Here is a 16,609-nt window from a genome sequence, read left to right on the forward strand (position 1 = left end):
CAGCCAAGGATGGCAACAAGATGTTCAACGTTTACCCTTGGTATATGGAATCACTTCAGATGAGGGAAAGAAGTTCACATTGAGTTGGTGTAAAGTAATAATTTTAACTTAACTCGTGTCTGACGAGCAAGCATGTTGGCATATTTGAGTTTTTTATTATTTAACAAAAAAAAACATCAAACAAGATATATAGACATGTAAGACCAATGTTCAGCAGGTACAGGACCGGACAAGTAAACAGGATAGTTAGACAGGACAACATTTAAATGTCTTGGGGAGAAGTGCCAACATGAAATGATATATTGGGGAACATTTTTGAGTGCCTTTTTGCTGAGTAGTAATCTTTTAGCCAACAGTGTCAATAGATATGGGGCTTCCATTCTATTTCATATTGTAGTTGTGAATGTACAACCAGTCCAAAACCAGATATCTCAATTTGACGCATGTCTTATGTTCAACAAAATATACTTTCTACATATACTCAATCTTTTCTTACACTTAAATATTCCCAGTACTACTACTGCCATTATGTATAGTTGGTATTGTGTACTGATTGAATGTGGCGGCACGTAGCCTAGCGTTTAAGAGCGTTGACCCAGTAACCAAAAGGTCACAGTTTCAAATCCCAGAGCCGACTAGGTGAATAATCTGTCCATGTGCCCTTGAGAAAGTTAAAGGGGCTTTCTCAAGGGCACTTGGACAGATATTTCACCAAGTCAGCTAAGTGAAAGTCGCTCTGGATAAGAGCGCCACTAAATTACTAATATGTAAATGATCCACCCGTACAAAGGTCCTGAACCTTTGCAGTAAGGGTATTTAACTTGGGCAGTTGAACCTTTGCAGTAAGGGTATTTAACTTGGGCAGTTGAACCTTTGCAGTAAGGGTATTTAACTTGGGCAGTTGAACCTTTGCAGTAAGGGTATTTAACTTGGGCAGTTGAACCTTTGCAGTAAGGGTATTTAACTTGGTCAGTTGAACCTTTGCAGTAAGGGTATTTAACTTGGGCAGTTGAACCTTTGCAGTAAGGGTATTTAACTTGGGCAGTTGAACCTTTGCAGTAAGGGTATTTAACTTGGGCAGTTGAACCTTTGCAGTAAGGGTATTTAACTTGGGCAGTTGAACCTTTGCAGTAAGGGTATTTAACTTGGTCAGTTGAACCTTTGCAGTAAGGGTATTTAACTTGGGCAGTTGAACCTTTGCAGTAAGGGTATTTAACTTGGGCAGTTGAACCTTTGCAGTAAGGGTATTTAACTTGGGCAGTTGAACCTTTGCAGTAAGGGTATTTAACTTGGTCAGTTGAACCTTTGCAGTAAGGGTATTTAACTTGGGCAGTTGAACCTTTGCAGTAAGGGTATTTAACTTGGGCAGTTGAACCTTTGCAGTAAGGGTATTTAATTTGGGCAGTTGAACCTTTGCAGTAAGGGTATTTAACTTGGGCAGTTGAACCTTTGCAGTAAGGGTATTTAATTTGGGCAGTTGAACCTTTGCAGTAAGGGTATTTAACTTGGGCAGTTGAACCTTTGCAGTAAGGGTATTTAACTTGGGCAGTTGAACCTTTGCAAATATGTAAAAGCTCCTAATTCGATTACATATAGATGCAGTACTTAGAAAAAATAACTGTCTTGGTCTTGACTTGTTGAGGCATAAGACTGGTTATCTGGCCTTTTGATATCTCTGTGCCTTAGTGAAGTTAAGCTCCTAGCCAGGCATGGCTCTCTGAGGCTATAGGGAGTGCATGCATTGCTCATCACACTGCTAGGGGCATGTTGTCTAGATCCTGGGGGACTTCCATACACAAATTCCTGGAGCTGGAACACTGCATCTGCATGGACATTTCTCCAGCCGTTCCTGAATCCCCCGTTTGGCTCCTTACCCCTTCTCTTGCCTGCTCCTCCTCCCTTTCCTTCCACTCTTCTTCTCCCTGCTCTTCATCATCCACCTGGACCTCCTCAAACATGACGCTGGCATCGCAGGGCCCCACTATGCCCCTCTCTGTGTGCTCCGTGCCCCAGTAGCCTATGCCACTCACCAAGTCCACATTACTGCGGGTGGGGCGAGGGGCACGGGCCTGGCGCCTAAGACGGCACACCTGGCAGGCCAGGACCACAGTAGAGACCAGCAGACACAGGACCAGGCCCCCGGCGCAGGCCACTAGTATGAAGCCCATCTGGGGCTTGATGAAGCAGCCCGGTGTGGCCTCCTTGGGGGAGCTGGAGTTGTCTGGCTCCGGGGAGGGGTCGGGGAGTATTGTGCTGTTGTTTTCCTCTGGGCTAATGGAGTTTTGATCATGTAGATCTATGTCCACATTGGTCTGAGGCTGACTACTGCTGGTATGTGAAGCTTGTCCAATCAGAAGGAAGAAGAGAAGATGGAGAGAGATTCTGGAGGCTTCCATGTTTCAGGTTCTCTGAAATGGTACTAGAGGAAGAGAATAGCTTTTATTGTTCCTGCCAGCAAACAGTCTCTGTATTGTGACTTTTTGTTCATGTTTGAATATAGTTCTAAAAGTTGTATGAGATACGTATGCTTAGGGGTCTGCAGAGTTATTTCAGGGTGTTGTTTTTTAAAATGTATTATTAAGAAATATGCCTACCAACAACAAAATAAACACATTTTGAATGACATATTTACAGTAGAAAATATCTACTTTCTGATGATGTCAACTTTATTTCATTACACTCATTGGAGCTTATTACGCTGTCTGACATAAACTTTGAAAAGCACCTGCGAGTATGGGTCACGGGAAGTGCTGCTGGTAAGCTTTCTTGACTTCCACATTTTTGCCAACACATGGCTAACCTTTGTTTAACCAGATAAACTGCTGCTTTTAGCGAAAATGTGTTTGGATTACCTTTTCTACAAATAGGCTATGTTGGAGTTTACACTTCCTCTTCCAATTATTACGTGATGAGGTCAAAATAATGAAAAACTATCTACCAAGTCCTGATAGTTTATTACTTCTCCCTGCCATTATCATTCACCTGATAAGACAAGACGTGATTTATATAACATTTTGCTAACTAGCCCAGATAAGTCTTCCACTCACTGTCACAGTACATCACAATTGACTAAATGAATGAATGAATGAATAAGTCAATGTGTTACTGAAGTAGACTTCCTTACCATAGAACTAACTGGCTACAAGTTATTTATGCAGTACCTTTCAGGAACGTAATATGTACAGTAAATGTCAGAATAATCTAGACGTCTTTGTTCAATTTGTCCAAATCGTCGTTTTGTCGTTTTCATTGCAATGTCCACTTAAAATAAGCTGAATCTTACCACAGAAACACATTATTTGGTCATTACTTTTTTTGTACAATGTATGTTGGAGATTGTGTGGGCATCACTTACCTGGGCAAGGGCACAGCCTGTGAGTGTGTGTGGGGCAAGGTGAACTAGACTGGGAATATGTCAGTATAAGGAGCGGGCGGTGTGTGTGTCTGAGTCAGAATTGGCACCTGCTGTGACCCAAGCCTCTTGAAATGCACCCCCCCCCAGTCTTTTTCTGACTTGGTTATTTCTGGGCTCGTTGAGCCTCCACCTCTGTAGCACACGACGTCTGAAAAGAGACACAGAAGGGTGTATGTAAATTAGTATATGCCCACAATTGAGTCTGAGACTGCCAGCTACCAGTAAATGATACTAATAATACTGCTAGCGATGACCTCTTTCTAGGCCTGAGAAGCTGAATTATTTTTATTTATTTAACTGTTATTTTGAGTTATGCTTAGACCAAGGTCTCTATTTCAGAAGAGCCCTGTAACAAAAATATGTTGTGTACAATATTACAATAGAAAGATCATTCACAAGTTCATGCGCAAATTAAATGCTTTCAGAATGGGATGAATTTCAGATTTTTATCTGAGACTGTTCTATCTAAACCAAAGAGACCAGAAAATACCAGTATTTTGGAATTTATTTAACCGTTAAGAGTATTTCTTTTTAGAGGTAGTGCACTCTCAGCCAGCCAGGTCTATCTACCTACTCCTCTTCCATCAGACCTATCCTCAACTTCTCCTTCCCTTCTCTTTCTGCAGGTTTAAGACAGGCCAGATCAACGGAGACCTTCTAATCTACCATGTGCTGCTGACCCTGAAGCCTTACTACGCCAAGCCCTACGAGATCATAGTGGACCTGACCCACGTGGGGCCCAGCAACCGCTTCAAGACAGACTTCTTGTCCAAGTGGTTCGTGGTGTTCCCGGGCTTTGCCTACGAAAACGTGGTGGTGGTCTACGTGTACAACTGCAACACGTGGGTGAGGGAGTACACCAAGTACCATGAGAGGCTGCTGACAGGCCTGAAGGGCAGCAAGCGGGTGCAGTTCATCGACTCGCCGGTGCGCTTGGTGGAGCACGTAGAGGCAGAGCAGCAGAAGCTCCCCGCAGCCACGCTAGCCCTGGAGGAGGACCTCAAGGTGTTCCACAATGCCCTCAAAGTGGCCCACAAGGACACCAAGGTCTCCATCAAGGTCAGTGTGTAACCCTAGCGTTAACCATAACTTTCAAACTGGCTACAAGAAAAACAGGGTATGGGGAACAAGGAAGTATGGAGATCGAGGGCAGGCGGGAACAGCAAGAATTGTTTACAAAAAAAAGTACTTTGTACATTTGTCGCGATATCAAATCATTTCTGGGTAACAATTAAGTACCTTAATGTGATTGTTTTATGTTAAAATGGTCAAAAAAAATATATTTTTAGCAAAGGGCAGTTTCTCAAGCAAGAATTTTGATAGGACTGTCTGGGAGTGGGGAGGGAAACTGAAAATTAGCGGTGATTGGCATAGAGGTTTGGTACTCTCTTTATTATTGGTCTATTAACTAATTTACAGCATAGTGATGTCACCATGGGAGGTCAAATCTCCAGAGGACCAAAACAGGCTGAAAATTCAGGCAGTCTTTTCAAACAGCTTCAATGTCATTTTCAGAATTTTACAATATTATTCCATCCTCATAGTGTAGAAATATGCAGTATAAAAAAAAAATCACGTTTTTTGACTTCTCTATGCCTCAATCAGTTTCAATAGATTCGTTTGTTGCCAAAAGGGAAAGTGGAAGATTGAATTGATTGGTTATTGAGTCCTGCTTTGTGTTAGCAGCATGACAGCTGGTCTGTGTTGTCATTGTTGTCATGTACACACTTGTCTCTCAACAACAACCCTCCCTATTATCCCAGGTGGGCTCCACGGCCGTCCAGGTGACGTCAGCAGAGCGTACCCGTGTCCTGGGCCAGTCCGTGTTCCTCAACGATGTGTACTATGCCTCTGAGGTCGAGGAGATCTGCCTGGTGGACGAGAGCCAGTTCACCCTGACCATGGCCAACCAGGGCACGCCCCTCACCTTCATGCATCAGGAGTGTGACGCCATTGTCCAGTCCATCATCCACATCAGGACGCGCTGGGAGCTGTCGCAGCCAGACTCAATCCCCCAGCACACCAAGATCAGGCCCAAAGATGTGCCGGGCACCTTGCTGAACCTCGCCCTGCTCAATCTGGGCAGCTCAGACCCCAGCCTCAGGTCAGACATTCAACATAGCTAGCTTCTAGGGGTCAATCAGGGCAGGTCTTGGTGTAGCATGTTCTCTGAAATATGAGCAGTAGCTAAATGAAACAATTAATTTACTGCAACTTCTTCATCCAACTTCCTGAATGGAATATAATAGCTAACTGTGTCCCCTCCACAGGTCTGCAGCCTACAACCTGCTGTGTGCCTTAACCTGCACCTTCAACCTGAAGATCGAGGGCCAGCTGCTGGAGACCTCAGGCCTGTGTATCCCTGCTAACAACACCCTCTTCATAGTCTCCATCAGCAAGACGCTGGCCGCCAACGAACCACACCTCACCCTGGAGTTCCTGGAGGAGTGCATCTCCGGCTTCAGCAAGTCTAGTGAGTCTAGAACACAGAACGCGCATAAATGCATTGACTGAAATTCATTCCAAAAGATGACCACTCTGTCTTTTCTACCTCACACCTACTTGCCCGCTCTTTTTATTTACAGACTCACACCGACACACTAACTTTCTCTCAACACACAAACGCAGACACGCACTCATACACACAGACCGGCCCAACGATCCACATCAACTTGACCAGTTTCCATTAGTTTTGGGAGGACTGTTTGATTGCCATATCCATCAGTGTGCATTGAGCCATGGCTTCAGAGCCCTCAGCTCTCAGTGCGGATGTCTTGTCATTCATCCACATGCCAATCTCTGCTCCTCCACACTGCAGCAACAACAGAGGAGCTCGTGTTATTGGCCCTTTGATTCTGTGTCTGTGTTTAGGTATAGAGCTGAAGCACCTGTGTCTAGAATACATGACCCCCTGGCTGCTCAACCTGGTGAGGTTCTGTAAGCACAATGACGACGCCAAACGTCAGCGCGTCAGCGCCATCTTGGATAAGCTCATCACCATGACTATCAATGAGAAGCAGATGTACCCCTCTATACAGGCAAAGATCTGGGGCAGCCTCGGCCAGGTGAGTAACCACACACACACACATTCATACATCCTTGTTGTTTGACCTCAGATTTACATTTTAGTCAAACACTATATTAGAGGGCACATGTTTACTTAATGTACTGTTAAATGTCTCTAAGCCCAATAAAAACTGCCCATGTTGGGTTTACAGAGATGGGAGGCAGTCATGCAGAAGATAGGGACATATTGCATTTTTATAGGCACAAGGAATGCTTTATGAATCCAACATGCCGAATCATAGCCTGTTTTTCAAAAAAAAAACTTTTTTATTTCGTTTTTTTTAATTGACGGTATCGAAATGACAGTACTTAGGGGTTTGAAGTGTTCTTCCTAAATAGCATTAGCTATCTACGTTGTAAAAGTTTAATGGCTTGTCTCAAATGACCGCAGTATAGACATCTGAATATATCTCCATAGATAATAAACAACACATTCTAAACTCCTCTGTAATTTTTCATACCCAATCCATTCTGGGTGGTGAACAAGTGCACTTTTTGGGGAGAAGGGCAGTTCTGTGTTTCTGAGATATGACCTGTCAATTCTACACAGCCCAACTGAATGCAACTCAGGTTGAATGTGACCTGGTTGCCTGACCTGTGACCTCTGCCCTCAGATAACGGACCTGCTGGACGTGGTGTTGGACAGCTTCATCAAGACCAGCGCTACAGGAGGCCTGGGCTCCATCAAGGCTGAGGTCATGGCTGACACGGCCGTGGCTCTGGCCTCAGGGAACGTCAAACTGGTCTCCAGCAAGGTGGGCATCTACACTTTGAGCTAGTTTACGCAGGCTAACACATGCTAACACATGCTATCTGGGCCAACTGTTTTCAATGGCAAAAATGCTAACAGTTAACTGTCTGTCTAGATGCACTGGGAACACTGTCACTGTTTTATGCTAACAGACACTCCTCCATGTCAAACCCAGTGTCCCAACATGGATGACGTCACTGTCCTTGTCTTAGTGAATCCTCTGGTCGAAGACCGTTTTCCTCTCAAACTCCACAATGTCACTAACTCAAACTATACTTTAGAACATCTAATCGTGGCTGTTTACATTCCCAGTTGGGATTTTCTAAATCATAATTTGGGATTAAGCAAATAAATATTTCTGTATTATCAATATTAAGATGCATACAGTTTTAGTATGATACAAAGATAAACTCATCAAAACATTGTCCTAGACAACATATATTAAATGCTGTTTTTAATCTAAAATGTCTTCCAAACAAAGAACATTTGCATTTAAATTGATTAATACTTACCAATTTGCTTTAGTAACAGTTTCTTTCCACATCATCCAATCTGACCGACTCATCAACCCCATCTGTGAGCTGTTTATCCCAATTGTCCCTCTTACTGAAATAGAAACACACACCCTCACAGCCCAGGCTGACAATAGTAAGCCAGGCAGACACTGTAAAGCATGGCAGTGAATGGTCGTCATTGTGAAGATGTTTTGCTAAGGAACAGCAAACACAGTGCTCTTTTAGTTGAGGTGTCGCAACGCCCATCTTAGTCATTTACATCTATTTAAGTGACTAATCAATGACTTTAAGCTTGACATTTGATGAATGATTTGCAGGGTTTGTGTGTTGTGATATAGTGGTCTTAATGTACACGTCATCCACCAGAGGGTGGGCATTGTTTGGTTGGCATGTTCCAGCCCAGCCACTACTGATGTCATGACAGGCCAGCTATTGGGGACAAGGGGGACTTTGTCTGGTTCCCATGGCCTATTTGTCACCCGGGGCTTGTGCCAATGGTGTTTTATTTACAGATATAATCACTGCCATCTTCTCTCTGCCTCCTATTTCGCCAACATCCCAAAATACATCTGAGGTTTTTTTTAGGGATACCGCTCGCATTTAAAATAAAATAAGAAAAAAACAATTCTGTTGATATTAACGTCATCAGGAAGTAAAACAAATAGTCCAGCACAGAGTATATGATATCATATCACTGACTCGACCTTCTAATGCCTCATAATGACTGGCTATCTCCACACACCCTCTGACCAGGTGATTGGCCGAATGTGTAAGATCATCGACAAGACGTGCCTGTCTCCCACGCCCACCCTGGAGCAGCACCTGATGTGGGATGACATCGCCATCCTGGCCCGTTACATGCTGATGTTGTCCTTCAACAACTCTCTGGACGTAGCAGCTCACCTACCCTACCTGTTCCACGTGGTCACTCTGCTGGTGGCCACCGGCCCCCTGTCCCTCCGCGCCTCCACACACGGCCTGGTCATCAACATAATCCACTCTCTCTGCACCTGCTCCCAGCTCAACTTCAGAGGTGAGGAAGCACACCTTATCTTCACTGCAGGCTATATACCATCTGTAGTTAAACAGCATACCCTTCCCTGGTCATTAATGTGTATGGATGCCACTGGGCTCCCTTGCAAGTAAGATAATTGAAAGACCCAATGTAAGCACTGCATGCAGTGAACCATGAAACTGCTTCAATAGAGGTAAATGTCTTATCTATGTTTGTTTAAAACAGTTTGCTATAGATATGTGTTCAGGGTTTCTATTTCAGAAGAGCAACAAGTCATCTTCTCCTCTTGTCATGATCTCTTCCAGAGGAGACCAAGCAGGTCCTGAGGCTGAGCCTGACAGAGTTCTCCCTGCCTAAGTTCTATCTGCTGTTTGGCATCAGTAAGGTCAAGTCTGCTGCGGTCATCGCCTTCCGCTCCAGCTACCGTGACCGCTCCTTCTCCCCCAGCTCCTACGAGAGGGAGACCTTCGCCCTCTCCTCCCTGGAGACCGTCACTGAGGCCCTGCTGGAGATCATGGAGGTGAGGGAGACACACACACACATTACTTGATATTATACATTATACTATATACCGTCCAGAATACAAGCAAAATACCAATATCTGACTGAATATGTCCTCTCTTGTAGGCGTGCATGAGGGACATCCCAGCGTGCAAATGGCTGGACCAGTGGACCGAGCTGGCTCAGAAGTATGTCTGATTTCTTTTGAGACAGATTCACTTTGACCACTATCAATGAATGTCTCTCAGTGCATTCGGAAGGTATTCAGACCGCTTTACTTTTTCTACAATTTGATACGTTACAGCCTTATTCTAAAAAAAAAAAAAATATTTATTTAATACCCCAAAATGACAAAGCAAAAACGGGTTTTTAGAAGTGTGTGCAAATTTATAAAAAACATAACTGAAATATCTAATTTACATAAGTATTCAGACCCTTTACTCAGTACTTTGTTGAAGAACCTTTGGCAGCAATTACAGCCTTGTCTTCTTGGGTATGACGCTACAAGCTTGGCACACCTTTATTTGGGTATTTTTCCCGTTCTTCTCTGCAGATCCTCTCAAGCTCTGTCAGGTTTGATGGGGAGTGTTGCTGCACAGCTATTTTCAGGTCTTTCCAGAGTTGTTCGATCCAGTTCAAGTCAGGGCTCTGGCTGGGCCACTCAAGAACATTCAGAGACTTGTCCCAAAGCCACTCTTGCGTTGTCTTGGCTGTGTGCTTAGGGCCTTTGTCCTGTTGGAAGGTGAACCTTCGCCCCAGTCTGAGGTCCTGAGTGCTTTGGAGCAGGTTTTCATCAATGATCTCACTGTACTTTGCTCCGTTCATCTTTCCCTCAATCCTGGCTAGTCTCCCTGGTGCTGAAAAACATCCCCACAGCATGATGCTGCCGCCACCATGCTTCACCGTAGGGATGGTATTGGCCAGGTGATGAGCAGTGCCTGGTCTCCTCCAGATATGAAGCTTGGCATTCAGGCCAAAGAGTTCAATCTTGGTTTCTCAGACCAGATAATCTTGTTTGTCAGACCAGATAATCTTGTTTGTCATGGTCTGAGATAGGGTTGCGTATTTTGGGGAATATTCAGAGGTGGAAACTTTCTGTGGGAATATATGGGAATTAACGGAAATATATACAAATTAATACTAATTGTTTTTTGCATTGGATATATTTACCATATCATATGGAGACAAACATAATTGCTAATGATAAAATCCTTCCAATAGAAATTTTAAAAAATGATTAAGTTACGAATAGAACTTTAAATAAATGAGTTGACTCTTCACATGGGATGATTTCACTGAACAACAAAATAAAGGGAATATTGAATGATCACCAATAATCCATCACATCTCCCAAAAAGGTTTTCAACATATATCTGTAAAATGATAGTCTAGAAACGAAAGCTTTGGTTGTCTTCCTCTCCGGCTTCCATGTCTTCTCCCTGGACCTCCTCAATGTCCACCTCTTGAACATCAAACTCTGAGGCCTCATCTTCACTGTCACTTTCGAACCTTGTTGAGGATGGCTTGTTGTCAGGCTCAAAAGCCTTAAATTTGCCCGGATGGCCACCAATTTGTCAACCCTTGTATTGGTCAGCCTGTTGCTTGCTTTGGTGTGTGTGTTCCCAAACAAGGACCAGTTGCGGTCTGAGGCGGCTGATGTTGGTGGGATTTGGAGGATGATGGAGGCAACAGGGGAAAGAGCCTCAGATCCACAAAGTCCCTTCCAGCTGGTGGCTGATGAGATATGTTTGCACGACTGCCATATTGCATCTCCATCCCAAAGCCCTTGTTTGGAAGTGGACCTCGCCAGACTGCACCAGACAGGATGCTCTTGCCAGCATACTTGGGGTCCAACATGTACGCTCCGGCGTGTATGGGCTTCAGGCAGAAGTCTAGACTTTTTGAAGTATTTCAGAACGGCAGTTTCCTCTGCTTGGAGCAACAATGAAGTGGGCAGGGCAGTATGGATTTATTCTCTCACATCTGCAAGCAGAGTCTGAACATATGACAGGATGGCTTTGTCTCCCTCAATCCGTGCAATGGCTACTGCTATAGGTTTCAGGCTGCTTACCACTCTCTCGGCAGACTGTGATATGGCCATTTCTTGGAGAGACTCCTTCCCCTCCAGGAGACTGTCACACATGATGACAACACCAACTCAACGGGTGGTGCTGGGCAGCTTCAATGTGGTGCTCTTATTCTTCTCACTTTGCTTGGTGAGGTAGATTGCTGCTATAACTTGATGACCCTTCACATACCTAACCATTTCCTTGGTTCTCTTGTAGAGTGTATCCATTGTTTTCAGTGCCATGATGTCCTTGAGGAGCAGATTCAATGCATGAGCAGCACAGCCAATGGGTGTGATGTGAGGGTAGGACTCCTAAACCTTAGACCAAGCAGCCTTCATGTTCGCAGCATTGTCTGTCACCAGTGCAAAAACCTTCTGTGGTCCAAGGTCATTGATGACTGCCTTCAGCTCATCTGCAATGTGGAGACCGGTGTGTCTGTTGTCCCTTGTGTCTGTGCTCTTGTAGAATACTGGTTGAGGGGTGGAGATGATATAGTTAATTATATCATCATATACTTTCTCTTCCAATACACATTGCCTGTGAGCATCAGAGGTGAACCAGTTGCATACACAGCTCAAGCAAGACATTCATCAGCATTTCTGACTATGTTCCTCCGTTGAGTCAAAAAAAATTGTTTTGCTATTGATAAGGTTTCATAATTTTCACCTCAAATAGAAGTAGAGGGACTTTTGTCAGAGGTTGCTTGTTGTGAGCGCTGAGGGAACTTTATGCACTTGGCCAGATGATTCTGCTTCTTTGTTACATTCTTCACATATGATTTGGCACAGTATTTGCAAATGTACACAGCTTTTCCTTCTACATTAGCTGCAGTGAAATGTCTCCACACATCAGTGCCCGTGGCATTTTCTTGTAAAAATGTGAAAAAACCAAATACAATTCCATGTACAGATAAATAGTTAAGCAGTTAGATTAAACAACTCCTTTGTAAGATAAATGTTTTAAATTGAAACATGTATGGAAACAGGTGAATTAACACTCAGTTAGCAGGCTCAAGCAAGCTAAAACCAACATGGTAGCAAAAACTAACTAGCAGAAATGTTGTATAAAATATATATGTAATATAAAATATATATATTCACCCCACCCAGTATTGTAATCAAAACTTAACAGAAAGCATGTAGTCCTTGGCTCAGACAGTGTAGTAGTGTGGGCTCAATAGCATCTCATTATTGTGCAAGATTTTGAGAATCAGCTGTACATGTGATGGAAGAATGCACTGCACATGCAGAGTGTTGCAATTACATTGAATTGGTGATAGTTTAATCAAAATATGCCACAAGACCTAGAATTGCCTTATGTGTATCCCACAAAAAAGGTTCACTGTTTTTCAGGTAACTTTTTTTAATGAATTTAAGCAAAATTCCCAGGCTTAACTTCCCTTGGAAAATTTCCAGAACAATTCTGGAAATTTACCTGAAAGTTTTAAGCCCTTTGCAACCCTAGTCTGAGAGTCCTTTCGGGGCCTTTTGGCAAACTCCAAGCGTACTGTCATGTGCCTTTTATTGAGTAGTGGCTACCGTCTGGCCACTACCATAAAGGCCTGATTGAGGGAGTTCTGCACAGATGGTTGTCCTCCTTGAAGGTTCTCCAATCTCCACAGAGGAACTCTGGAGCTTTGTCAGTGACCATTGGTTTCTTGGTCACCTCCCTGACCAAGGCCCTTCTACGCCGATTGCTCAGTTTGGCCTGGCTGCCAGCTCTACGTAGAGTCTTGGTGGTTCCAAACTTCTTTCATTTAAGAATGATAGAGACCACTGTGTTCTTGGACCTTCAATGCTGCAGACATGTTTTGGTTTCCTTCCCCCAGATCTGTGCCTCGAACACAGTGCTGTCTTGGAGCTCTACGGACAATTCCTTCGACCTCATGGCTTGGTTTTTGCTCTGACATGCACTGTCAACTGTGGGACCTTATATAGACAGTGTGTGTGCCTTTTTCAAATCATGTCCAATCAATTGAATATACCACAGGTGGACTCCAAGTCGTAGAAACATCTCAAAGATGATCAATGGAAACAGGATGCACCTGAGCTCAATTTCGTGTCTCAATAGCAAAGGGTCTGAATACTTAAATAAATAATGTATTTCTGTTTTTTATTTTTAATACATGTTTTTGTTTTGTCATTATGGAGTATCGTGTGTAGATTGAGGATTTTTTTTTTTAATACATTTTTTAACAAGGTTCTAACGTTACAATGTGGACAAAGTCAAGGGGTCTGAATACTTTCTGAATGCACTGTATACTCACTCTATTGTGCACTTCTCAAATGCCACCTATGTCGTCCACCAGGTTTGCGTTCCAGTACAACCCGTCCCTGCAGCCCAGAGCCCTGGTGGTGTTTGGCTGCATCAGTAAGAGGGTGACCCACGGCCAGATAAAACAGATCATCAGGATCCTCAGCAAGGCCAGCCCCCTGCTCAGCATAGACCGGGTGGGTCCACACACACACACAGGCACACACACGCTGTTGGAGAGCTGAGTTTTAATGAGCAACTCCGTCTTCCAGAATTAACACGCATGCATGCACACACACACACACACACACACACACACACACACACACACACACACACACACACACACAGGCTGTTGGAGCGCTGAGTTTTAATGAGCAACTCCATCTTCCAGAATTAAAACACACACACACAAACATTGAGGGGTGGTGGTGAGTGTATTTTACCTTTCCTTAGTTCAGTCTGACAATTTTTGTCTGGCTCAGTCTGTACAGGCTAGGCTGCCTGTGGGCGCTATCTGCAATATGTGTGGGCTCTATCTGCAATATGCAGAGAGCTAAGTGTTTATGAGTGCACCAACCCACTAATCCAATGGTTTCTAATCCTCTAGCTAACATTATGGATACTATGATAAACTCTCTCCCTCTTCTTCTCTACCCACCTACTCTCTATATCTCTCCCTCTCGTTTTATTTCCTCTTTTTCATGTTTGTTCTTTCTTTCATCTCATCTCTCTCACCCCACCCCCTCTCTCTTTCACTCATCCACTCCTGTCCTCTTCCTCCACAGGGGCTGGAGAGCTGCTTAAAAGGACCTGATAACTACAACAGCCAGGTGCTGATTGAGGCCACAGTCATCGCTCTGACGAAGCTGCAGCCCCTTCTCAACAAGGTACACAAACCGCAAACACAGTGATTGTCTGTGGTCCACTGCTTGTCAAATTAAAGTTTTTTGGTCACGTACACAGATTTGCAGATGTTATTGCAAGTGCAACAAAATGCTTGTGTTCTACTATTCAATAAAGAACCCAGCTGTAAGTTGTTGGTTCGTGATTTTTAATAACAATTTGGAATCGGAGAAAGGCTAGATTTGTTCTTTGTTATCTTAATGTGCTTGGTGCTGTTCCCTTATATAATGTATGTAACCTCATGGGTTATACTCTATGCTCCTCCAGGACTCCCCCATGCACAAGGCAGTGTTCTGGGTGGCTGTGGCTGTGCTGCAGCTGGATGAAGTCAACCTGTACTCTGCTGGGACGGCCCTGCTAGAGCAGAACCTGCACACTCTGGACAGCCTGAGAGTATTCAACGACAAGGTAACAGGCAGACACTCACTCTCAGTTCAATGACAAAAATGAAACATTCATATATTGACACTATGTACATGCTGAATGTGTTTCTACACACACACCCCTCCTCCCTCCCATCAAGAGTCCAGAGGAGGTGTTTATGGAGATCAGGCATCCTCTGGAGTGGCATTGTAAACAGATGGACCACTTTGTGGGCCTCAACTTCAGCTCCAACTTCAACTTCGCACTGGTGGGACACCTGCTCAAAGGTAAAGGAGAGGTCACAGGGACCTGACTTCATCTTGGCCCTAGCAACCCCCCTTCCTGTGACTGTACTGTGTATCATATAAACCACGGCTTCTCTGTCAATATTTCTTAAGTAAAATGTTTGAAATGATTGAATTTGTTTGGATCTAATCTACCTAGATAAAGGATAGACGAAAGACGTTGGCCTGACTTGCCGAGCCACTGATGAAAATCTGTCTTCCCCACTCAGAGACCCAAACTAGCAATATTGACTTGTCCTGCAGTGACAAAGAGCTTGGCAGCAGTTGTTGGTGTTTTCACTTGTCTCTGTAGTCTGTACTTATCATTAGCTGCATTTAATGTTGTGTACTCTGTAGGCCTTGATGTGTTTTAATGCTAACTGTGTTGAATTAATATGGCCATGTTACAATCTACCAAGCTAGCAGTGGAGTGGTATATGGCTATGACTAATGTGCCACTGTTTCCCTTCTGTGCGTGTCAATGTGAAGGCTACAGACACCCGTCGCCCACCACGGTGGCTCGTACGGTGCGTATCCTCCACACGCTGCTGGCCCTGGTCGGTAAACACCTCAACTGTGACAAGTTTGAGGTCAACAGCCAAAGCGTGGCCTACCTGGCAGGTCAGTTCCAGTCACAGTCCTACACACTGACTCTACTCACCAACACTTTGTGTTGACTCACCAGACCATTTTTTGTCAACTCACTGGACCTGCAATGTGCTTTTTGGATAGCAAGCAGTGTGTTGCTTTAGAAACATGATTTGTAAAACAGATATGATGGTCTGTCATGTAGTGTCCCCCATTGTTGGAATTGATTCCCTGATGCCGCTGAGGCATTTTAAGACTGGTGTTAAATTCATTAATTGAGGATTGCAGTTGTTCCCATTGACGTAATGATTTATTTGTTGAAAGTGTACTATTTTAATTGTACCCTGTAGTTTATTTTTATTCTTATTTTATTTGGAATGTTCATTTTAAAATGTTTGTGCTCAGGGCACCATTGTGAATGAGACCCTGGTGTCAATAGGGCATCCCTGAATAAATACGAGTAAAAAATAAATAAATAATCGAATCAAAATCAAATTTTGTCACATGCGTTGAGCACTTCAGGTGTAGATATTACAGTGAAATGCTTACTTAAAAGCCCTCAACCAACAGTGCAGTTTTAAGAAAAAAGAAGTGTTAAGAAAGTATTGACTAAATAAACTGAAGTAAATAAAAATAGATGACAGTAACGAGGGTACTGAGTCAATGTGTGGGGGCACATGTTCGTCAAGGTAATTGAGGTAATATGTACAGTACCAGTCAAAAGTTTGGACATAACTACTCATTCAAGTGTTTATTTTTACTGTTTTCCACATTGTAGAATAATAGTGAAGACATCAAAACTATGAAATAACATATATGGAATCATGTAGTAACCAAAAAAGTGTTAAACAAATCAAAATATATTTTACGTTTTGAGATTCTT

General features: G+C 43.5%; 1 protein-coding gene and 1 long non-coding RNA gene across 3 annotated transcripts in view; one reads left to right on the top strand and one right to left on the bottom strand.

Annotated features, from left to right (window-relative positions):
- The window catches only part of LOC106613084 (neurofibromin-like), a 100,883-nt gene that overhangs the window by 64,255 nt on the left and 20,019 nt on the right, over positions 1–16,609 (top strand). For both annotated transcript variants that reach the window (XM_014214992.3, XM_014214993.3), the window contains 13 exons: positions 4,042–4,474; positions 5,179–5,519; positions 5,686–5,888; positions 6,287–6,480; positions 7,096–7,236; positions 8,501–8,780; positions 9,068–9,282; positions 9,390–9,451; positions 13,641–13,782; positions 14,374–14,475; positions 14,759–14,899; positions 15,015–15,141; positions 15,628–15,759. In XM_014214992.3, coding sequence (XP_014070467.1) covers positions 4,042–4,474; positions 5,179–5,519; positions 5,686–5,888; positions 6,287–6,480; positions 7,096–7,236; positions 8,501–8,780; positions 9,068–9,282; positions 9,390–9,451; positions 13,641–13,782; positions 14,374–14,475; positions 14,759–14,899; positions 15,015–15,141; positions 15,628–15,759 — 2,513 coding nt within the window. The remainder of the gene's footprint in view (positions 1–4,041; positions 4,475–5,178; positions 5,520–5,685; positions 5,889–6,286; positions 6,481–7,095; positions 7,237–8,500; positions 8,781–9,067; positions 9,283–9,389; positions 9,452–13,640; positions 13,783–14,373; positions 14,476–14,758; positions 14,900–15,014; positions 15,142–15,627; positions 15,760–16,609) is intronic.
- LOC106613087 (uncharacterized) lies at positions 1,959–7,989 on the bottom strand. Its single transcript, XR_014378912.1, has 3 exons — positions 7,745–7,989; positions 3,356–3,563; positions 1,959–2,419 (listed from the first exon to the last, which is right to left on the bottom strand). It is a non-coding gene; the product is annotated as an uncharacterized LOC106613087 (long non-coding RNA).

This window comes from Salmo salar, chromosome 09, assembly GCF_965601325.2.
Source record: "Salmo salar chromosome 09, fSalSal1, whole genome shotgun sequence".
Lineage (NCBI taxonomy): Eukaryota > Metazoa > Chordata > Actinopteri > Salmoniformes > Salmonidae > Salmo > Salmo salar.